Source organism: Vombatus ursinus, unplaced genomic scaffold (genome assembly GCF_900497805.2).
Source record: "Vombatus ursinus unplaced genomic scaffold, bare-nosed wombat genome assembly UNPS02014786.1, whole genome shotgun sequence".
NCBI lineage: Eukaryota > Metazoa > Chordata > Mammalia > Diprotodontia > Vombatidae > Vombatus > Vombatus ursinus.
Window position 1 is genome coordinate 50337629 of NW_020954564.1, and position 24418 is coordinate 50362046.

Sequence of the window (24418 nt, forward strand, 5' to 3'; positions counted from 1 at the left end):
TAATAAGGGCATTGATAATCTGGAGAGTATTAAGAAGAAGGTGATTATGATGGTAAGGGGATTGGAAACTTTGACATATGAGGATAGGTTGAAGAAATTGGGGTTGTTTAGTCTGGAGAAGACAAGAGTTTGGGGGCAGGAGATTAGCATGATAGCTTTCAGGTATTGAAAGCGCTACTTATTTTGCTAAAATAGACAGAACTCAGTCGCAATGGGTTGATGAGGAGAGTTACATTTTGATGTGATATAAGGAAACGTTTCCTAGCAATTTCAATGTCTGCAAAATAGAGAGGGCTACCTTGGGAGGAAATGGGCTCTCCCTTGAGAGAGGTCTCCATATGAAGCCACATTTGTTGGGTATGTTATGGTGAAGATTCTTGTCCAGATAGGGATTTGACTGGGGCGGGGGGCTTCTGGTTCCTTTCCACTCTGAGAAGCTGAGATTCTGTGAATAAGCATCTAGAATCCTGGGGCACCTGGACTTGAACAAAGGTACCATGATGCTGCATACCTAGGGAAATTTTTCAGATCATTTTATTGGAAAATTCACACACATCTTGCTTCTTTTAATGGTCACATTTCATCTGAATTAAGGCCAGTAGACCTCCTTTACATTTCTCTCTCACTTCCTGTTTTTATTTGAAGAAGATCTCATAGGTTAAGCATTTGGAAGGACTTTCAAAATAATAAGGCGCCATATGAATACATCAAAATAGCATTTGTGGATTTTTATTGCAGATTTGTGTCATTACAAGGATAATTTGGGAATATATTAAAAACCCTACTTTTTATATATACAACACATGCTACATCAGACATCACTTTAATACACATCATACATTATTTTGAGAAATACTGAGGTATAAGGGGAACAGGCACACACACATGTATGTACAGTATATAATAAGGCATGGGGATCTCACAGATTTATTGTGTGATATTGGTGAACTGCCAAGAGCTTCCCTAATTGTTAGCCCATCATATTATTTCATTTTGCAACATGTACTATGATAACATTAAGCTAGAAAATTACGTCAGCTGGCAAGATTGATAGGGTCAAGGTTCTGTAAGGTAGTTGTGCTCTTCACAAACAAATTGGCAAATTCCATATTGGGTAGGACAGGTAAATTAACTGGATGATATTGTTCTTGATGACATTGCTTTCTCAGAGTAAAGTGATCTTGTATCTAGAGATCAGGCATCAGTGTTTTGTTGGCATCGTCCATTGGTGTTCATGACCTGATGGGTTGGTTTTTGGTCTGGAGCCATTTTCTGGCTTAAATGTCTAGGTGCTGACTGAACTTAGATACAGCACACAGTGAAAGATGTAGGCTGTTATTTGTGTGAAGGCTGAAATGATGTATTGGCCAAAATGTGAATGAAAATTCACTCATGAGCTATGGAGTAGGTGTTAAGATTATAACATTGACTGACTCCTTTCCTGAGCAGAAGCCTGGGCCCCAGCCCACCTCCTGCCCAAGGGCTTAGGAGTCCTAAGACCTCATTCTTAAAGAATTCTTTGACCAGAAGGTACTGCTAAGAGGAGAAGAATGGAGCCTGTATGATTATAAGGAAAGGGGAAATGTAGTTAAGGACAGCAGTAATTATTGAGGAGGAGAAAAGATCTGTGCCTTTTCATGCTGAGAGGAAAATGGAGGAGAAATGGAAGTGCAGAAATGGAAAGAAAGTCCCTGAAACTTGGTTGAATACCAACAGCATGCCTTGACAGAGAAAGCTAGGAACCTGCTGTATCTGAGACATTAATACTAAAGATGATTCCAAGAACCATTGAATCATAGCATCTCAGAGTTGGAAGGGACTTCAGAGGTCATCTAGTGCAATGAGTGTCTTTGAATGGTGGACACACATTCACTTGTTGGACTATTCAAGTGTATCCTTTCTCAATTTGAGATAATGAAGCGTAAATTGAGTTTAATCTCACTGGTAGCCGATTGTTGGTTTGTCAAGTGCTGTACGTTGTTTCAAAGGAGATAGCTTCCTGTGACGAGGATGATTGACCAGTTTGTAGTAGCTCAAACACTTGAGAACTGAAACCATAAGTGCATATGTATGTATACATATACACTTGTGTAACAGTGTATGTTAAAACATACACTTATGTAAAATAAAAATATTCTGCTGTTATGTGTTCCCAGTATTGAGAGCTAATTCCTTAGAAAAACTATCTGCAGTCTTACCCTTTTCCTCTTCTGTCTATAAGAACAGGCTACATTAGTTGCTTCCTGGCATGAAGAAAGGTCTCACGGGCAGAGAATACTGCATCATTTGAATTAAGTTATCTGTGGCAATGGTTTATGAAAATCGGATGCAGCAACAAGTCCTTGCTTCCTTGTAACAAACCTCAAAGACCTGGCATTCCAGGCTGCAGAAGAGATGATTTCTGGGGAGTTTGCTCAGCTTTTGCTCAGGCTGGGTGGTGGCAGATGGGAGTCCAAGGTTGGAAGAGAGAAGCTTCTTTTAGTGGAATGTGTTGGGATTTGGTCTAATCATCATCACCACTTTCTTAAGAGAATAAGACCCTCCTCGGAATTCGGCCCAATAGACTCCATCCTGATAGCGACTTCGATAATGACCTCCTCGGTACCAAACCCCATTGAGATTGGAGTGGGCACAGGCATTGTACCACCAGCCTCCTTTCTGGTAGTGAGCACAATTTCCTGGAGGAAAAGCAGAAAAACAGGTGAGGTTTACCCACAAAGAGGAGTATATTTAGCCTACTTGCCCTCCTCTGTGTATAATGAGGTACACTCTTGAGTTAAATTAGCATAGAGTATTCCTGGCAGAAAGAAAAAAGGCAAATTCTCCTACCCTTACATAAACATGGGGCAGTCTTCCCAGCTTCACAGAGACATGGGAAGATACTCTGGAAATGAGAGGTGGTTTTATTTTTTTCTTGAGGATGAGTGCTAAGAATACAAAAATTAATAATAATCCAAGGAGTTTATAGTCCAATAGTAGGATATGACATGTACACAAGGAAGTGAACTATGAAGGAGAATGTGATGAGACAAAAGAGAGATCCAAACAAAGTGACTCAGGGAAGTCAGAGGAGGTGCCAGCTGGAGAGAGTCAGGTGAGCATTCACAGAATAGGGAGCGGGCATTTAAACAGGCAGGGATGAGGAGGGAATATACTCATAGAACATAAAATCATAGATTCAGAACCCAATGAGGCCTTGAAAGCCTTCTAGTCCAGCTCCTTAATTTTACAGGTGAGAAACTGATGCTCAGACAGTTTTAATGCCTTATCCAAGATTATACAGGTATTAAGTGGAAGAGCTGGGATTAAAACCCAGTTCCTCTGACTCAAAATCTAGTTCTATTCTCACTGTACTATACTGCTGGTCCTGGCTTGGTTAAAAGCTTGGGTGAATATAGGTATGAGAAGACATGTCAAGAATGAGGAAAATTAATAGTCTACTTCAGCTAGAATCAAAAGGATATAAGCTCCATCATAGGTAGAAGCTTTTATATTTTGTATTACTGTTGCCTTGCACAATGCCTGGCATGTGGTAGACACTTAATAAGTTATTATTGATTGATTAGTTGATATGGAATGTATAAAGGGGAGTAATAAAATGGTTTCTATCATTTAACAAACATTTTTGAGTGCATGCTTTATGTGGAGCTAAGTATTGGGGAAAGTACAAAGTTTAGATCAAATGTGGACCCTGACCTCATGGAGCTTAACCAAGGGACAAGACACACCAGTACAGGTAACAGTAACACATAAATGCATTTGAAATTTACAAAGCAAAGGACTATGGGGAAAAGTTCTAATGGGGAAGAATGTTTTTCAGGTCAATGAGTGGGGATCAGGAGAGGCTTTGTTGAGAAAGTGGCATTTGAATCTGGTTTTAATAAATGGGCAGGAATTTAGTAAAGGAAAAGAGGGAGGGAAAAGGTATTCTAGACCTGGAGGTAGGAAATTTCAGAGAGTATAAAAAGGAGAAAGCAGAGTCTAGTCTGGCTAGAGTGTAGAACAGAGGTATTACTCAAAGGCCACCAAAAAATCCCAAGTGTGTCCTTACAACACAAATAATGTTAACTTGTGTTTTTCTAAGTCAATATGCAGCCCATAGGGATCTGTTTCTATATGAGTTTGACACTACTGGTATAGAGGACAAGAGGGAAATGATATGAGGTAAGGTAGGGGAAGGTAAGGGGACAGTAAATAGGGAAGGCATTCTTGAATGTCAGGCAGAGGAGTTTGAACTTTACTCAGTAGGCAATGAGTCTTTGAAGATTTTGAAGTGGGACGAGTATGACCAATTCTATACATAAGAAAGATCATTCTGGCACTGATATGATGAACCAATTAGAGTAGGGAAAGAGTGATTGCAGAATGACCTAGTAGGAGGTTATAGCAGTACACCAAGAAAATACTAATAAATGCCCTGTATCAGAGAAATGTCAATGGGAATAGAAAGGAGAGAATAAATGGGACAGATGTTGCATAATTGGAATCAATAGGACTTGATAACTGATTGGATGAAAGGCATAAGGAAAAGATAAAGGCTCAAGGTAGCCCTGAAATCACAGATTTGGAAGATCAGGGAAATGGTGCTGTTAATGGAAATAGCCAAACCAGAAGAACAGTTTGGTTTGATTTATCTTGTCAAACATTTTCCAATTACATTTTAATCTGATCCAAACTATACTGGGGAGTTCTGCAGATGGCTGGAAGTGAGTTTGATCCCTCTCTTCTACAGTATCCCTGAGAAATGATCTTTCATTCTCTGAACACTTTCATCGTAGAGGGCTCACTACTTCATGGGGCAGCCCATTCTATGGTACTAAGGCTTTGATTATTAGAAAGTGTTTCCTTATATTGAGCTAATATCCATCTTCGTGTAACTTCTACCTATTAGTCCCAGCTCTTCTTTGTGAGGTTAGAAGCTCTTCTATATGTCAGTCTTTCTGCTATTTGAAGTCAAGGATCATATTTGCACTCCCCTCCCCATCGTCCTAAATCTTTTCTTCTCAACTCCCTAGACCATATGTCATAAGAAATAAATAACTTATTTCAGATTTCCTCCTTCCTATTGCTACAGTATCCTTAATCACTCTTGACTATGAAGAGGTATTGCTATGGTTTTCCTACTTCAAAGAGAGGAATCCACCAGCAGGTACCTCTCTCCCTAATATAAGTGTCTGCCTGAGTGTGGTCTTGGACTGGCTTGGACAGACTAATAATTTTACAATTGACAATCCAGCTGTGTATGGAAATGGATGGTTCTACCAAATACTGTTGTGAAGTACTGTCTTTCGGCCCTCATACCTGCATAGACGTCATGGTCTCTATCCAAGGTGGTGAACTGCTTCCCGTTGTGCCAGGTGAAGGAGTCGCCAGCATTGCCATTATACCGCCCCAATCTCAACTTGTAATATTCACTTTCTGGCTCCAGGCGGAAGCTTGCATATTCTGCAAAGACTTTTCGGCCAGACCAGTCTTCCATTGTTACGAGCAATTTGTAGTTGGCTTGGTTTGTGAGCCAATAAATGTTCTCTAGACCCAGCCAATACTCTCCATCAATGTTACCAAATCCTTGCTGTAAAGAAAGAAACAGTGTTAGCATATGCAGTCACGGGGACCAGTCACATCTGGTAAAATGACTGACCCACTCTTTGGCAATGCTTGTAGTAAAAAGAGACTTTATGCTTTGGACTTATTTCCTCTTCAATAAATTAGCATATTTCCTGTTTTTGAAGGTAATTCCCTGAAGCTGTCACCATAGGTTAAGTTCATACAGGCAGCCTGAAGAAAGGTCAGCCAAGAAGAATAATGGGAATATGGAGTATGCTCTCCTTTCCCACATAATCTCTCCCTTCTCCCCTCCCCCCCCAGCCTTCTTTACTGTCATTTTAACTCTCAAAGTGGGTGAGGTCCAATGAATGCAGATTCAGTTTTGGTACTCCCAGGTCTGATAACCCTCTTTGTTATTGTTGTTCAATTATTTCAGTCATGTCCAATTCTTCATGATCCCCTTTGGAGTTTTCTTGGCAATGATCCTAAAGTATCACCATTTCCTTCTCCAACTCATTTAATAGATGAGGAACCTGAGGCAAACAGGATTAAGTGACTTGCCCAAGGTCACACAGCTAGGAAGCGTCTGAGGTCTGGTTTTAACTCAGGTCTTTCTGACTCCAGACTCTCTAGTTAGTGCCATTGTACCCAACATCTGCCCCTCAGTGGTGGTCCTTGGAGCTCTGGAGTTAGTATTCAGGGCACACTCAAATAGCTGTGCTTTTGTAACCAGGAAAAGAGAATTGTTCATTTACTTCCCTCATCTAGAGGAGATCAATAGAGCTGTCCAAAAGTGAAATGAGGAGAAATTGCATGATACAACAACAAAAAGCACTGACTCTGGAGTAGGGATGTGCTGATTTAACAACCAGCTCTCCTGTGGTGGGAGAGAGGACATATACATAACACACTTATAAATTTAATCTGTATTATTATCATCATTCCTCACTTTCTTGAGTTTAGTCAATCAACAAAACAATAAATCAAGTCCTGATTGTAGCTTTTGCTTATTTTCAAGGTGTAAATGCTTACCCTTATATTTTAACAGTTAGCTTTCCTGTTAGAGCTGGCTCTAGTACATTGCTAACCTACAATCAAAGGACCTGAGTCTGAGTCCTGCTCCTATGTGACCTTTGGGAAAGTCGTCTAATCCACGTGGGCTTCTGGTACCTCATCTGTAAAATGAGAGAGTAGAGCTAGGTGACCTTTGAGGTCCTTTGGAGCTCTAAAGCTATATTTCTATGATGATGGCTTAGGACATAGTAAGTTCCCCTTTGTTGGAGAATCTTTAAGGGGAATCCAAGGGAAGCCTTTTGAGGGACATTTTAGAAGGGATTCCTGCTTAGGTAAGAGTTGGATCAAATGACCTCCAAGGTTGTGTCTATTCTGATATCTATGATCTGTGGAATAGACTCAACATGTTTATCCAAGGATAAGGAATACAAAAATAGAAAACAAGATTCCTGCCCTCCAGGAGACCACAGTTTAATATGGAGTGGTATGCTGAATAGAACACTGGACTTAGAATCAGGAAGCTCTGGGTTCAAATTCTTCATCAGACTCTCAATAACTGTGTGGTTTTCCTTATCTTTAAAATGGGGGTAATAATAGAACCTACCTCAAAGGATTACCTTAAGGATCAAGGTATGTATATAAAGTGCTTTACAGACCATAAAGTGCTATATAATTGCTAGTTATTATCATTTGTTATTTTAATCAGGAAGGCCAGATTTGTTACTAAAAAAAAAAAAGGTCATTATTTAAATTTGAGATTGTGTGTGGGACCAACTTTGAGAATAGCTGGCATTCAGTGAAGGAGGGAGATCATTGTGGACTGGAGTTAATAGGGAAAGCTTAATGGAAGAGGTTTGATCTGAGTTGAGCTCAGAAGGAGTCTGATGGGGGAGTGGAATTCTAGGCAAGAAGACAGACATAACGGAAAGCACATAGACAATGTGTTCATGGGACCATGAGTAGATGAACCAACTATCGTTAAAAGTTTGGCCAATAAGATTAGAGAGGTAATAATGAATAGCATTCTATTTCTGTAGCACTTCAAGGTTTACAAAGTACTGGGTATCCCAAAAGTCTTCATGGTGTTTTTAAGCTATTAAAACCTCAACATATAAGCTTAAATTTTAAGTTGTTTTTGAATTGTAGAAGAGACCTTATTTCACTCAGCAGAACTAAGCAAAATAGAAAATGCAACAGGAAATACAAATTACAAAGAACTCATGCCCAAGACTAAAAACCTTAAATTAAATTTATTTAAGTTTAAACGTTTAAGCTATACTAGCTTAAAACAGCACTAAGACTTTTGGGACATTTTTATTTTCCCTTCAACAACCCTGTGACTTAGCATCAAGATCGTTACCCTATTTCACAAATGGAGTAAGTGAGATATATAATAGGGAAGTGGCTTGTTCACAACCCCACACCTTACAATTGTGGGAGTCAGCATAGGAATTCAACTCTTTTTACTCCAAGATGAGTGCTCTTCTGAATGTAGGACATTGATAGGTAGGCAGAGGAGTTTTGGATTAGTATAGTAAAAATAGGGTTTGTAAGCAGGAGAATGAAATAATGAAGACAGGGCTTGGGATCATAGATGCTGAGGGAGGGGGTCATTTGCCCCCTTAATCTCATCCCCTCTAAACTTATTCAGAAAATTGTCCTCATTGCCATGTTCCCAGTCACCGAGGTCTACAATCTTAGAGTCATCCCCAGTTCCTCACCTCACATAGTCAGTCTGTTGCCAAATATTGTCATTTATACCCTCCCAACATCTTTGTTCCCTTCTTCCTACCCACATACCCACAGCCCCTAGATCAGAGACTCATCACCTCTTGCCTATACTGTTGTAATAGACTTTTGACTCTTTTCTCTGCCTCAAATCTCATTCTACAATAATTTATTCTCAACTCAGCTGCCAAGATATATATTTTTTTTAAAGCATAGGTCTGGTCATGTAATCTTCCCTGCCCAACCAACTTCAATGGCTCCCTATTTCCTCAAGGATCAAATAAAACCTTCTGTTGGGCATTTAAAACTCCTCATAATGTAGCCTCTTCCTGTGGCCTTCTTATGCTTTCCTCCTCTCCATGCACTTTACAATTCAGCTTCATTGGCCTATTGGCGGTCCTCAAACACAACACTCCATATTCCATCCCCATGCCTTTGTCCTGGCTGTGTCCCATGCCTGGAATGCTCTGTACCGTCACCTCTGCTCCCTGGTTTCTCTGAATTCCTTCAATACTCAGCTCAAGTACTACCTTCTACACCAGGCCTTTCCCAAATTTCCCAGTTACTAATGGCTTTTCCTTTGAGATTATTCTCTGTTTGTTCTATGTATATCTTGTATATATCCAGTTATTTAATGTTGCTGTCTTCTATTTGAATGTGAGCTCCTTGTGGGGAGGAAAGAGAGAGGAGAGAGACTATTTTTGTTTCTTTTTGTGTCTCTCCCCCATGCCTATTTCAGAGCCTGGCAGATAGTAAGTATTTAAATGCTTATTGACAACTGAATAACCAACTCCTTTCTCTAGAGTGGGAAGGGGCCTCAGAGAACATCTAACACCTTCATTTTACAGACAAGAAAACTGAGGCCCAGACAGATTAAGTGACTTAGCCAAAATCACTCAGATGGTGTGAGGGGTGGAAATTGATTTGCTCAAGAGTTGTGTCAGGAGAATAGAGACTAGCATCAAGATGGTTATGGTAGCAATCTAGAGACTAGGATGGTGGCAGTAAGGACCTAGAAGAAGGGACAGATACAAGATATGATGTTTCAATGGAAAATTGGACAAGACTGAGTACTAGCCATGAAGGAAGAGATAGGTATGACTCTAAGGAGGTGTGGTGTGGTTTGGGGAGCCCTGGATTTGTCATCAAGTGAGGTCAAGAGCCAGCTCTGCGATTTACTTGTCATGTGACCTTGGAAAGTCCTTTTAAATATGTGGGCCTCAGTTTCTTCCTCTGTAAAATGAGGGGATTAAACTAGGTGGTCTCCAAGGTCCCATCTAAGTTAAAATTCTGTGATTTTGGTTTTACTCTGGAGCAACTGGAAGGAAGGTACTTACTAACAGAGATGACAGGAATCGTAGTATAGTGGACAGGGGCACTGGAGTCAGGAACATATGGATTCAAATCCCATCTTTAGAACACTTACTGCCTCAGTTTATTCATCTGTAGAATGAAGGGGTTGGACTTGAGGACCTCTAAGATCCCTTTTGGCTCTAACTATAATCCTATGATTCTGTGAGATAGGGAATTTGAGAGGGAAGCTGCTTTGGGGAAAAGGATGACTAGTTTGGTTTTAGATATTCTGAGTTTGAGATGATAGCAAGAAATATGTAGGAGGCAGAAATAAGAGCAGGGGGCCAATGACTAATCCTTGGGGGAATGCCTAGAGTTAGGTGGAAAGAAGAGGAGCCAGCAAAGAAAAAAAGAGAAGCTGTCAAAGAGGTTGAGAGAGAACCAGTCCAGTGTAATAAAAGGGAAGCCAACAGAAGAGAGAATTTCAAGCAGGAGGGTATGGTCAACTGCCAAATCCTGGAAAGAGATTGAGAAGAAAGAGAGTAGCATGACCATCGGATTTGGCAAGGATCATTGCCAACCTTCAAGAAAGCAATTTTGAAAGCCAGATTGAAGAGAATTAGTAAGGGACAGAGTGGGATGCTTTGGAGGCAATAGGAATATGCACTGGTATGGGAATTTGGTGATGGAAAGAAAAGAAAATAGGATGGTGGCCAGGAGGTGGGGGAAGGGAGGCTGCATAATTAAGTGAAAGTTTTTTCTTTCAAGATAGAGGAGACCTCTGAGCTGACATACTGTGCAAAAATAAATACTATGTTATAGCAAAGAAATACTGTTATAGCAATCACGACAATAGAATATAATCATCTATAATCAGTTCCTGAATTATTTTTCCAGCAGAAGGGAGGAAGATGAGGGAAGAAGTATTTAATGTGAACCTGAGAAGGTAGAGAGATAGAAGAGAGCAGAGAAGCCTCCAGCTTGTAACCAACCTCAGCAGCTTCTGACTAGCCTGGTATGTGAAGCAGCACCTTGGGAATCTCAGTAATTAGAGTAGATACTCTTGTTCTAATAAAAATATGGGCTTCTTCTCTGGTAGAAGCAATTCTTTGAGTCTCACTTAGATCTTAGAATGGAGGACTTCCACATCCTCAGGGAAGGAACAAGAAGTTTTCCAACACCTATGGTTGAATGTGAAACTATTTTCTAGGGCTAGAAGTGAAAGTTCTCTGAATTCAGACATAAAAGTACAGGTATTTCACATATGCAGGGCTGAGAGCAAGGGTTTTTTTGCCCTGCCCAGGGCTAAAAGAAGGGGTATTTCCCATGCCCTGGCTTGGTAGTGATATTTTTCCACATCTAGGCATGGAAAGGAGGATATGTCTCTCATACACAGAGGATGGAAATGAGATTTTTTTTCCATATCCAGGGATGGAATCAAGGGTATTTTTCCACACCCAAGAGAGGAGTGAGAGTATTTTCCACACCTAGGGCTGGGAGTGAAAGTTTTTTCTCACATCCAGTATTGGGGGTAAAGGTATTTCCTCTAAACCAGAAATAAATTCCAATTTCACCACATGAGACTTGTAAGGAAAAAAGATTGAGTGACTCTGGGCTTCCATAGTGAGTGATTCAAGAGGCTCAACAAGAATAAGGTAGTTCCTAGTGGAAGGTGTTTTTAGAGAAAGTATTATCATAAACCTCCTCATTAGATTTATATTGTAGTTGCTTTGTAATTATTGACCTTCTTGCTGAAAATATCTTTTCAGGTAACATTTAACAAAGCAAGTTTTTTTTTCCTGAATAGATAACATCCTTCTTTCAATGAAAAGTCCTTCCTTCAAAATCAGTAGAGTTCATAGGATTTTTGTCAAGTCAACAAGTCAGAAGCATTTATTAAGCATTTACTATGTGTCATACACTGTGCTAAGTGCTAAGGATACAGGGAAAGATTCCCAAGGAGCTCACCTTATAACGGAGAAAGACATGTAAATGACTAGGTATATACAAGCTATATCCAATAAAAATGGAAGGTATACTTACAGGGAAGGAGCTAATTAATGTATGTGTTTGGGGAAGAGATTAGAGCAGGCCTCTTGCAGCAGGTGGGATTTGAGCTGAGTCTTCAGGGAAGCCAGGAGGCAGAGACAATCAGAGAAAGAGCATTCCAGGTATAGAGGACAGCCAATGAAAAGGCATAGTCAGAAGATGAAGTGTCATGGGGAGGAAAATGTAATAAAACTGGAAAAATACAAAGGGACCAGGCTGTGAAGAACTTTTTAGATTTCATATTTGATCCTGGAGGTGGTAGGAAGCCCCTAGAGTTTATTGAGTGAGACAAAAAAGGTGACTGTCACTGGCTCTTACCTTATAAGTCTCCCAGTTCCGGAAAAAGTTGACAGATCCATCAAGTCGTCTCTGTATAACAGTCCAGCCACCGGGGTCATGCCTCTGGTCACACCAAACCTGCATAAGTCGATTAGTGTTTTCAGGCTTCACAAGGTAAATGGAACTGGTGTCATGGCCATCCTCCAGTGCCTGAAGACAGTCTCTCCATGGGCCTGTATGAACAAAAACATGCTGGTCTATCATAGGGTAACCAAGCATGGTCATAAATGCCACTGACCTGTGACTACCTCTCTAATCTCCAGCCTCAGCAGAGACTCTCTGGAGCTACCCTGGTTTGTGCTGAACTACAAAAAAGGCCAGAGCGAATAGCTTCAGAAAAACCAGGTATTTTTATCCCACCTAGAACAATACCTCTACACTCAGCCACCTGAAAAAATGCCTTAAGTCACTTGGGGAGTTAATCCTACCCTGGAACTCCTACCCTGATCAAGCTGTCTTGATTGTTTAGTGAATGAGTGCAAATTCAACCAGTATACTATATCTGTCTGGCCCCAGACCACCAGAAGAGGCTATGCCTTACATTCCATCCCACCATCTACCTTGCTACCATGAATGTACCCTCTTCCTTGCTGTCCATCTTCTTTTCTGGTCTTGAAAATCAAATCAATACTACCATATTAATATTGTTCCTGAAAAGGGTATGTCAACTGACTACCCTATGACTCAACCTACCATCCTTGTGATTCTCCAGATACTCCCTTGCTTAGCTATCACTCCCATACATATGTTTATCCCCTCCACCTCACAGAATGTAAGATTCTTGAGGGCAGGTACTATCTCATTTTTATATTTGTATCCCTAGTGCTTAGCATAGTGCTTGGTACTTAGTAAGTCCTTAATAAATGCTTTTTCATTCATTTTTCACTCACTCATTAGTTTTTCTACATTTCATAGTATACACAGCCATTGTCCTAAAGAAACACTTTATAAACCTTAAAGAACTCTATAAATGTGGGTTGTTCTTACTACTATTATTCCTAGTAAAATTCTCTCCAGAAGGGAACTTCCTTTGGCTTTAGCCTCATTTCATACCCCCAAGCTCCTCATCTGTTTACTTATTTGGCACTTAACGTGGCACGTACTTTAATGTACTCTGCTCGTTCATTGGCTGACTCTGGCTGCCTTCCCAGGCTCCTGATGGAATAGGAGACATGGCAATGAGGCTGCCATTTCCTCACAAAATGTCAGCAGGCAGTATTGACTTTTCTGTCCCATGATCCCAATTCTTGTTTGCTGTCCTCCTCATAATAAATTCTAAGAAATGGGTGATGGGAGCTATCTTAAACATGTTACTGGTAGAGAAGAACCTTCCTGTTCTGTGTCCATAGCAGGAGGGAACCCAATGAGATCTGCCATAGGGAATAGAAATCAGTGGGTGAGGATGTGGCATAAGTTTAGAGTGTGAATGTGGGATGACCCCATTACCATTTTGTGTCACTAAAGACAGATGAAACTGGGTATTGCAGCTATATCTGATATAATATGTTAGTGATATGACAATATCAAAAAACTATGGAGAAAACTTTTTTAAAAGCCCTCCCAAAATTAAAAAAAAAAACCCAAGTCATCCCTATCCAATTAGTTTTGTATTGGAGAGATTTTTTAAATGAAAAGATTTGTGGTTTTCCCCCCAGAAATTAATTATTATAAATATGATCTCAATTTGTTTAAAAACTAAGTTTATTATTTTTTGTTTGCCCAGTTCGATTCAGTAAGCACCTACTATGTGCCAGGTGTTGTGTAAAGACAAAAATAAAGCCAACTCTGCTCTCAAAGCGCTCTTCCTTATGATGTCATTTTTTCCTGTCAATGGCACCACTAATCACTCAGTCCCTCATGTTCTCCACCTAGCAGTTATTTTTGACTCTTCCTTTTTCCATCCTTCTCCTATCCAATTTGTCTCCAAGTCACTTTAATTCTTCCTCTACAATATCTCTTATATCCATCCCCTTCTCTCAGCTCCCACTGCTCACACCCAGAACTGTAACTAGGGCCAGGCATCTGGAACTCCTCCATGTGTCAGCATGAAGGGGATTGAGCACTTCCTTCTAATGGCAGCCCAGAGCCCACCATCTTGGTGCCTTGTGGTCCACTGGATTCACAATCCTCTAGGGACTGAGGGTGAGAAAGTAGGGCTGTGTGAGGTCACAAGTTGACAGAGGACAGGGGAAGATGGAGTGGCAACAGGCCTCTCTAGTCACAACTGCACACACACACACACACACACACACACACACACACACACACACTATTGCTTCCCACTCATTTCCTCTCCCCAGTTGTTTTCTTCACGTGCCACTCCCTTCTCCCAGCCCATCCTGACTATTCCCTGCTTTGTTGTTTCTCTACCCCCAACCCACAAATATTGAAATAATACCCAGTACAGGTTATCATTACTAAATACCTGAGCCATTTTAATAGTATTTTAAAATATCTGCTTCTGTTCTCTGCTCCTGTTCCAATTCATTCTGCCACAATAATCTTCCTTACATAGATCTGGTAATGCTTCTCCTTAGCTCAAAAACTTCAGTGGCTCTTTATTTACTACTGAGTAAAGTTTAGACTTCCTTGCCTAACATTCAAGCCCCTCCCCAATCAGGTGACCCCCCCCCTCCCCACCTCATACACACACCTCTCCAGCCTTATCTCATGTTACTGCACTCTAAGCCCATTGGACTGCCCTCTGATCCCCAAACACTCCCTGTGTGTTTCTACTTTCCTGCCTTTGCTCATATCATTCACTAGGCATGGAATGTCTATCCTCCTCCTCTTTCCCTATTTAATTCCTGTTCATCCTTTAAACTCCAACTCAAATGACATCTCCTTTAGAGAGCTCTTCCTGAGCATTACTCCCATGAATAATAATAGCTCCCATTTATAGAGTACACTAAAGCTGAAATGGTGCTGCACCCTTTCCATTGGACCTCACCTAACACTCACGTAACACTTTGTTTTGTAATCCTCTGATGTATTTGGGTATTAGGGAAGGGAAGAAAATAAACATTTATACAAAATCTGTTGTGAATTGTCAATGTTGATGTCTTATTCCCCACTACTAAACTTGTTCCTTGTGAATAAGAGCCATGACTTACCTAAACTTCATCTTCCCCAGTGCCTCGCCCAGTGCTTTGTTGAATTGAATTATTTGATTCTGACTAATAATACATTTCCAGTTCATGACAGCCAACAAAAGATATGATGTTAGGCTACATTAATAGAAATAGAATGTCTGCAATAAGATAGTCCTACTGTACTCTGCTTGTATAAGACCTTATCTGGAGGGTTATATTTGGTGTGAGTACCATATTTTATGAAGGACATTGACAAACTAAAGCATATTTTGAAAACAATAACCAAGATGGGGAGAAAACTGAAAAGCTTGCTCTATGACGACTGAAGGAATTGGCTTCTTGGTGGTCCAGTGGCGAGAGCATTGGACTTGGACTCAGGAAGGTGCATGCAACTAGATAACTGAGTTTTTGTGATTCTATGAAGAAGCACCATTTTTTTTTTAAAAGAAGGGATTTAACATATTTGAAGTTGCTGGAATATTTGCCATGGAATTTCTGCCTGGCAGAATGCTAGATTAGTAAGAGGTGTTTGGTTTGAAAGAATATTAATTGAACTGAGGCTCAGTGGAGTTTTTAAGACCATGCAAAAATATTGAAATAATTTTTTTAAAAACTACAATAAATTTTTGTTAATGAAGCAGAATTTAAAATGTGCAGTAGGCAAACCTTTTCCTTTGGAAAACTCCAAATAGCCCCACCAGCGCTGACTTTGGCTTGCCTTCTAGAGGGTAATTTAGAACTAAGCCCTTTGCCAACAATAACACTGGCATACAGAATGATAATGGAAGGAGAAGCCTAAACTGACAGCCCAGACATTTGCTTTTTCACATGGATATTTGAAGGCTGGCTATATTAAGACTATATTTAGACTCTGGACAACTTATGGTATAACCTGGCCCAAGTGAAAGGAAGTGTGCCCACCATTGGTAGGTGGGACATAAGCTTGACTCTGAATGTAATTGAACCTTCCCTACCATTATGGGGGCCTTGAATGAAGACACTTGGTTACATTCTCCAGCCATAGGCTGGGGTATAATATCTTTGTATAGTGGGGTTTATTAAAGGTGGTCCTAGTCAGTTAACAACTTAGTTGAGTTCTTATTTGTAATTCTGAAAGTACCCTTAATCATTTGAATCCCCTTCATCTTCCTTAATTAATATTAATTAGTTTTTTAAATTTATGGAATAAAACAAGCATTTCTATAACATAGTACATTATAAAAAAAGTTGATTGCACATGAAACTACAAATCTACTGTGCACAACTTGCTATTCTTTTCAAATATACAACAAAATTATCATGCAAATTTCTTTTTTTCCCCTTCTCTCCCTCTCCCCCTCCCTGGAGATGGCTGTTATTAGACCCAAATAGGTATGTGTGTGTATGTATATAAAATTATTCTATACATACTTCTATTTATCAGTTCTTTCTCTGGATGCAGATAGCATCTTTCTTCATATGTCTTTTATAGTTAATTGGGGGCTTTTAGAGGGGTGGATAAAATAAGGAATTAATATTAATTAAATGTTTGTAGTTCATAAGGCTCTTTGGCTGGACACCAGGAGAGATACAAAGGTTTTATAAGATACACTTCTTGCCCTCGCAGAGCTTATAGTTTAGAGGGGAGATTTTTAAAAATCAAATATTTTGGCTACAAGGACATACACCTTATACTCAATACTCAAATGGATCTATGATCTCATCAATAAAAATACACCCTCCTCTCTGTTCTGTTCTACCCAGCCATGCAACTCTTGCTCATGACCTCCCATTAGTTTGCCAAAGAAGATCTACCCAGTGTACTAAAGGTCTTCCTGTCTTCTCCTAATCTCATGAGGATACCACCAACTCACCTCGCCAGCTATCAATTATCTCTCGTTGTTTCCACATAACTAACCCATCCTCTTTTTTCATTCATGCAGCCTATTGTATACTATATTACAAATCTATAGATATTTTTTACTGTGGTACACAAAATTATATAAGTGAGTTAGACTTCTCTAGACAAGTTAATCATATGTCTAGAGACACTCATCCAGGCCATTTGACGTGAAAAGCAGTATGGAGTAGGAGATAAAAGAAATGGTCTTGGGGATATGGAAATGGGATTCTAAGCCCCACCTCTAACATGTACTGGTTATGATACCTGGGCAGGTCATCGAACCTCTCAATGGCCCCAGTCAACTCTCTATGACTCTAACTTGAACAGTTTCCTATCTACAATGGTAGAGTAAGTTTCTCCCAACAAGTTTCCTACGTAAATTAAATCATTGGTCTGGTTGGTTTTGTTTGTTTGTTTTGCTTTGGATCTTTTTTTTTTCAAGAATAAGTCAAGGGGAAAACAAAGTAATGTAGGAACTCCAAAGGGGAAAGGTCATTCCTTAGCTAGTGGTTAGGGAGGGATCAGGGAAGGCTTCCTGGAGGATGCGGTATTTTAGCTGGGCTTTAAAGGATGGGCAAGAATTCAGTCCTCATAAATAAAAACCTTATTGAACATCTCAGTTTCATCTTTCTAAAAGGGGTAGATGAGGGAACCTATTTGCCCATTGTTTGTCAAATGACTTCACCTGTCTAGGCCTTAGTCGAGTTGGACTACATAACAGAAATGGCTCATATGTATTTACTGCTTAAGGGTCACACAAATACTTCAGAACAACTCAGTTTCATCATCTGGAAAATGAGGGTGTGGAACTAAATGGTTTCTAGTTCTAAATCTGTGATCCCAACTTGGGGAGGTACAAGCAGTGCACGTATTATTATGCCCATTTCATTGATGAGGAAATTAAGGCCCAGAGGCATAACATGATCTATCCATGGTCAACTAGCCAATTAAGTGTCAGAGGCTGATGTCAAACTCAGATCTCCTAACTCCATAGCTGGAATTATTTCCCTCTGACAGCACTATTCTTGAGATCCTGTCGAGTACTAACATAATGTAAATCTGTTTTTCTTAATTCAAACCCCTGATTCCTGCGATGATAGATTTAGTAGGCAAAGTCTCTGGGGCTTACTGACATCTTCTAAACTTCTTTATGAGGTATACAGTGTGGGGTCTGGAGGAAAAAAAAAACAACCTCTTTAGACAAGGGTCCATGGGAATTGGACAGAGGTCTCCAGGGGCATGTCCTTGGTGTTCTAGGGAGCTCCACATGTAGAAATAGTGTTTGGGGTTTCTAGAGCAAGAGTTTTACCTTCTTATGAGTCATGAACTCCTTTGGCAGTTTGGTGAAGTCTATGGACCTCTTCTCAGAAAAATGTATTTAAATAATTGTTGGAAATACTAAATTTCAGTAAGAAGTTAGTAAAAAATAAAGACATTTTTCCCATCCAAGTTAACAGACCTTCTAAAATCTATCTTTGGACCCCAGGTTAAGAACCCTTAGTCTAGAGGGAGAACTGGTATTTGGGGATAGGGGGAGGGGAGGTGCCTGCCTGCTTGACAAAAAATGCCTTAGGTACCTGAAAGACAATATAAAAAAAAACTGTATCTTCCTGGCCCTGTAAAGATTTCCACATTCTATGTCCTCCTCCATCTATTCCTTCAGTGCAGAGGGGGAAAAAAGTGAATTTGCTTGTTTCTACCCTAGTATCAGTTAGACTGTGAATGAGTCCTGGCTCCCAAAGAGGCCAGTTTTCCCTTCTCTGGCCAGCACAGGGTCTTGTCCTGCCCATATACTGATAATAGAGCTCTCTTTCTTTTCCATTTATTTTACTGTGTTAAGCGAGGAGACAGCTGGCCTCTTCCTCCTTTCTGATCCCCTCAGCACTCTCGATTCAATCATATTTACTTTGCTTCAGCAAAAATACTGCCAGGCCTAGGGAAAAGAAAAGCATGCCCCTTCTGAGTCCTCAGCTCCCTCTTACTGTTACTGCTCAGACCACAAGATGTGCTTTGAGCTCTTCAGTTAAACTTGGTTTTTATTTGGGCTTCTGAAGGGTAGGAAAGTAAGTGAAAAAATTTGCTAAACAAGACTCCTTTGGTCTTTCTGATTCCTCCTCTAGCCCTGTGGGATTTTTACAACCGTGTAAAATGTAAATGTGGATGACCAACATAAAAATGTTAATGGTCTAGACATCCACAGGCTTTTGATAGAGCCTCTACAGCTTTAGCATATTGGCTTTGAGAGGATTTCTGTTGCTTATGGATTTTATTTTATTATGGCAATTACTGCTCCCTCTAATGCTGGCCTCCCTTAATGCTTCAGCATGGTGTGGTGGGTGCCCTGGGCTCTCAATGGCCAGGCTAAATGAGTGTAAACCCTTGCAGGTTCCATCAAGGTGAAAGTAGGAGCCCAGCAATAGACTGCATGTGTGTTATCCAACGACCACACTATGTGTGGAAAGACACAGCACTCACAGATTTGCCAGTGGTTGATTAATATTTTTAGCCACAGTAGCTCGTGCCTTCTAAGCTGGTATTGATGAAGCAAGGCGATGTGATATGGTGGGTAGAGTAATGAATTTGTAGTCAGAACAACTTAGGTTCAAATCCTGCCTCTGACACATACTAATTGTGTGACCCTGGGCCAAGTTATTTAGCCTTTCTGAGCCTCAGTTTCCTCACCTTTAAAATGAGGTAGTTGAACTACATGGCCTTTGGCATTCCTGCCAGCTCTGAATCTGTGATCTGGAGTCTCGGAGCCTATGTTAGTTTCTGGATGATAAAACGTATTTTGGCCACAAAAAGTAATGAAGAACCTAGGTCTACTACAATATAGAGGAGGCTGGAAGGAGAATTGTATGGGAGAAAGCACCCTGGGCCTGAAGTTAGAAAACTTGGATTCAAGTCTCTCAGCTCTTTCACTTCCTGGCTGGTGGTCTTGCCCAAGTCATTTTCCCTCTTTGGGCCTCAGTTCCCTCATTTATGAAATGAGGCTGGGCTCAAACAGGGCACTCTTCTTTGGGTCATGGACTCCTTTTGCAGCCTGGAGAAGCCTATGAATCCCTTCTCAGGATGATATTTTTAAATACAAAACGTAAAATATGTAGCATTATAAAGGAAACCAACCCACTGAAATAAAGATGATTTTTCCCCATCTAAATTCACATCATTCCCCCCTGAAATCTATCCACAGATCCCCTAGGCTAGATAATTCTTAAGGTCTCTTTCAACTCTGAGATAGATATTAGATGTGATCAGCATTACTGGAGAGAGCATTCAGATTAAAGAAGCCCAGCTCCTTCACATACAGTACAATTGCTCTTCACTAGTGTGAGTCTGTGTGCAAATATGTGTGCATGTATGTAATGGGTGGTGAGGGGAGGCAGTGTGGAATAGTGGATAGAGATCTGGACTCCAAGCCAGGAGTATTGCTTTGAGTCCTTTTGAGCCATACTAGCTATGTGGCCCTGGTCAAGTCACTTAACTTCTCAGTGATCTAGGAAACTCTCTAGGATTATAAGATGCCAAATTACATTGGTAGAGAAAGTTTCCTCATTAGAAGTACCTTATACTAATGAAATCACAAGTCCTTTATATAACATATATATGTATATATATATATTATATGTATACCACGTATATACATATATGATTTCATATACATAGGTTATTCTTTGGTTGCTGGCATCCACATTACACTTTTTGAAAAAACTAGGGTGGGTTTTTTTTAGATCTTTAGATGTGTGCTTTTACTTAACAGATTCATTAGTTCTCCATGTGTTCTTGGGAACCTGACAGCTCTTGGTGGGGCAGATGTCCAGCCAACCAAAATAGTAACAAACTCTCTGAATCCCAGGACTGTAAGATTTTGAGCTGGCCACTCAATACCATTTAGTCCAACTTTCTTATTTTACAGTGGAAATAATCGAGTTGTAGAAAGGGAAAGTGATGAGCCCAAGATCAAAAGTGGCAGAGCCGGGCTTATAGGTAGATAGTTGGACTCCAATACCATCTTTCTACTAGAGCAAGATGTTTTAATCTCAGCTGTAGTGAAAGGCAGTTTTAAATTTAAAAAAAAAACAAAGTAAAAAAAGGAAGTTTAAGCTAAAAAACTGGAAAATAAATATGGAATCATAAAAATAATTTGCATAGTAAATGTTAGAGTAAAATCAAACTGCCCTTTTTCATATTTAAGTTTAAAATACAATGATGTCACAATATAAGGCTGTGAGGGAATGCAGTCAGATTCCAGCTCCTCATCAAACTGGGGGTGACTTGATGGATAAGAATTAGGTTGAAAGCTATCAGCATCTGAACAGAAGAAAAACTTAACCAGTCACATGATGAGGATGTAGAATCAAACACAACTGGTAACATTGGTACCTTCCAGAATTAAAAAAAAAAAAAAAGCAAAGGATAAGCGAAAGCCCTCTAGGGTGTGGGGTAGATTCTCTCTGGATGATTTGTAAGGAAACTTGATAAAGAGGGCATAGAATGAAAAGGTGTGGCTAGTTTGTGCTATTTATGGGTCCACAAAAAGAATATCCACACTGATGTAATCACATACTGCTCCAAGTATCAAAGCAAACTGAGCAAAAGCTTCAACTTCACCGAATCACAGAATTTGAGTTAAAGAGGACGGGACTTAACACAGTGAGTCCCCTTAAATGAGAGTCTCCTTAAAAAGATCCCTGACGAATGTTCATCCTGCCCCTACATGAAGGTCTCCAGTGACGAAGAAGTTTTTTTATGTCTTGATGAAGCCCATCCCACTCTTAGCCAACTATAACTGTTAGGGATTATTTTCTTTCCCTTATATTTAGCTGAAATTTGCATCTTTTCATCTTTCATCCATTGCTCCTAGTTCTGGCCTTTAGGACTAAGGAGAATAATCTTCTAATCCTTTTCCATATGACAGTAGTTAAAATACTCAAAAACAATGACCATTATACCTTTCCCCCTTCCTCTCCTGCTTCCTTTCTCCACACCCCCCCCCCCCGGCTTCTCTTTATTTTCTTCTTCAGGATAAATAGTCCCAATTCATTCAACCAGTTCTTATATGGCCCCGTCTCCAATCGTCCCACCATCTTGGTTGCCCTTATCCAAATGTTCTCAAGGTTGTTATTGTCCTTTCTAAAATGTTACACTTGGAAATGACCTCTCCTACCTTATACTGTAAGTGTTTTCCTTTTTCTTTTCAAATGACCTTCTGCTGCCCCTCCACCCCCAACTTTCTACCATTTCCCTTGAAAATCATGGCCAGTGTGAAAGGAAACACTTAAAGCTATGAATCACAGAGGCACCAGATGTATTTCAGTAGGAAATTCCAGGTCCAGTTTCGGCAGCTAGTCAATTCTCTGTTACTAGGAAAGTTTTACAGTGTGAGCACACAAAGTATTCCCCTTTGGAGATTCCCCTTAGAAAGAAAGTCTTTCTACTCTCCAGGTTATAAGGTGGAATGAGGTATTCCTTTCAAAAATGATTATTCTTCAACATGAAAACAAAGAATAAAAGGAGCCTGAAAGGGGAATCCTGACCTTTACCAGGAGGTTAGAAGGTAGAAGGATGTGATACAGATGAGAAATGGGTAAAGAACCACTGAAAACCTGGAAATAATAGACACAAAGCTCTTCCCAAAAAGGAGGGAGATGGTCCTACTGAAGAAGAATCAGCTGCTTCTCCTCCAAGGAATGATGAGGTGGACACATAGGTGCTGTGAGGTGAGAGTTAACCACCTCCCCCAACCAAAGCCAGAGGAAGGAAAGATGAGTAGCAGCCATTGGTGAGAATCTGCTCCAGGGTACCAAAGTAGCTATTTGTCAACCTGATAACAAAAAAGACAGTATGTGGTCTGCTGTCTTCAAAGAACACATATCTAGTATGTGGAAGAGAATCAACCAGGACTTAAGTCAAACGATGATGACTGGTATCATTTTGGATGTTTCGTAAGCATATAAGCAATACTGTCTCAAAAGAATCTAGAAGTAATAGGCAAGAAACCACAGGTGCAGATGGTGTTGTCTAACATAGGACAATTTATTTCCCTGCCCCGCCCCCACCACAAATCCACCCCTTTCTAAATTCTCTCTCCCTGTTAAGATACCACCATCCTTTCAGTTCTTAGATTCGTTCCTGACTCATCACTCTTCCTCATCCCCCAAATCCACTCAGTTGTCAAGGCTAGATTATTCTACCTCCACAACATTTCTTGGATCTGTTTTCTTTCTACCTAGGTGGCCACTATGCTAGTTCAGGTGTTTATCACCTCTTGTAGGGATTAAGGCAACATCCTCCTAATTGACCTCTTTGCTTCATCTCTCCCCTTTCCAATCCAGCCTCCACATTGCTGTTGAGTAATATTCCTAAAGCACACTATGATTATGTCATTTCACTGTTCAAAAAGATCCAGTGGTGCCCAGAGGTTATAGCGGTACATCTAGAATTAAATGCAAACTCCTTTCTTTAGTATTTCCATTTAGGAATGGAATATACCTAAAAGCTCGCAAGAATATTTTGGCTGGAGTCTCAAAAAAGAGGATCAGATGGACTTTAAACTGAAAAATGAAGGAAAAAAAAACTGTCTATGAATACCCACTAAGTTAGATACCATAAAAAGTAGTTAGATGGGAGGAAAAAGGAAATTAATAGTGATGCCCAGAAAGTCAGAAGCGACAAAATGCATAAAAAGAACTAGCACAAAGTCCAAAATATCAAATGTTTATTCACAAATACACAACTTATGGATAACAAGCAAATGAGCTAGAGATCCTAGTGAAAGGAAGAAAATGTAACCTCCTAGTTATCACTGAAATTTGATAGGATGAAAACCATAACTTAAATAAAGAACACAATATATTCAAAAGAGACAAGGTGAGTGAAACAAATGTGTGTGTGTGAGGAGTGATGCAGGGTAGCATTGAATATTAAAAAGATATATGAGGAAATCTAAGAACCAGAGAGGGGAAGGATAGTTGTGGGTATTTGGGTGAAGATCAATGAAGGCACAAACAAGCAATATTTTCATTGGAATATATTACAAATCTCTCGGACAGAAAGAGGAAACAGATGAGTTTGGGAAAGAGATTACAAGTCCTGCACAGAGGTATAATATAATAGTTATGGGGGACTTCGATTATGTAGGCATCTATTGGAACTCTCTCACTCTGCCAAAAACAGAGAAACTTGACTTGTCTTAATAACAGTTTCATCTTTCAAAAGGTAGAGGAAGCACTGAAGTAAACGTCTTTTCTAGATCTGATTCTCATCAACAAAGAAGAACTTGTTGCTGAGGTGGAAATGATGTGAACCATGTGGGAAAAGTGACCACTGCATGTTATAATCTGTGGTAGAACAGGAGAAGAAAGCCAGTCACAGTCTGATATGCAGAACAGACTTTTGGGGTGTGTGTGTGTGTGTGTGTGTGTGTGTGTGTGTGTGTGTGTGTGTGTGTGTGTGTGTGTGTGTGTGTGTGTGT

At 40.0% G+C, this 24418-nt stretch overlaps 2 protein-coding genes across 6 annotated transcripts in view; one reads left to right on the plus strand and one right to left on the minus strand.

Annotated features, from left to right (window-relative positions):
- Positions 1 to 24418, plus strand: part of LOC114047106 (ras-specific guanine nucleotide-releasing factor RalGPS1) — a 490091-nt gene that overhangs the window by 169587 nt on the left and 296086 nt on the right. The window lies entirely within an intron of this gene.
- Positions 714 to 24418, minus strand: part of LOC114047107 (angiopoietin-related protein 2) — a 57592-nt gene continuing 33887 nt past the window's right edge. Inside the window, exons 3-5 of the mRNA XM_027867843.1 lie at positions 11950 to 12143; positions 5302 to 5572; positions 714 to 2678 (exon numbers count right to left, since the gene is read on the minus strand). Coding sequence (XP_027723644.1) covers positions 2479 to 2678; positions 5302 to 5572; positions 11950 to 12143 — 665 coding nt within the window. The 3' untranslated portion in view covers positions 714 to 2478. The remainder of the gene's footprint in view (positions 2679 to 5301; positions 5573 to 11949; positions 12144 to 24418) is intronic.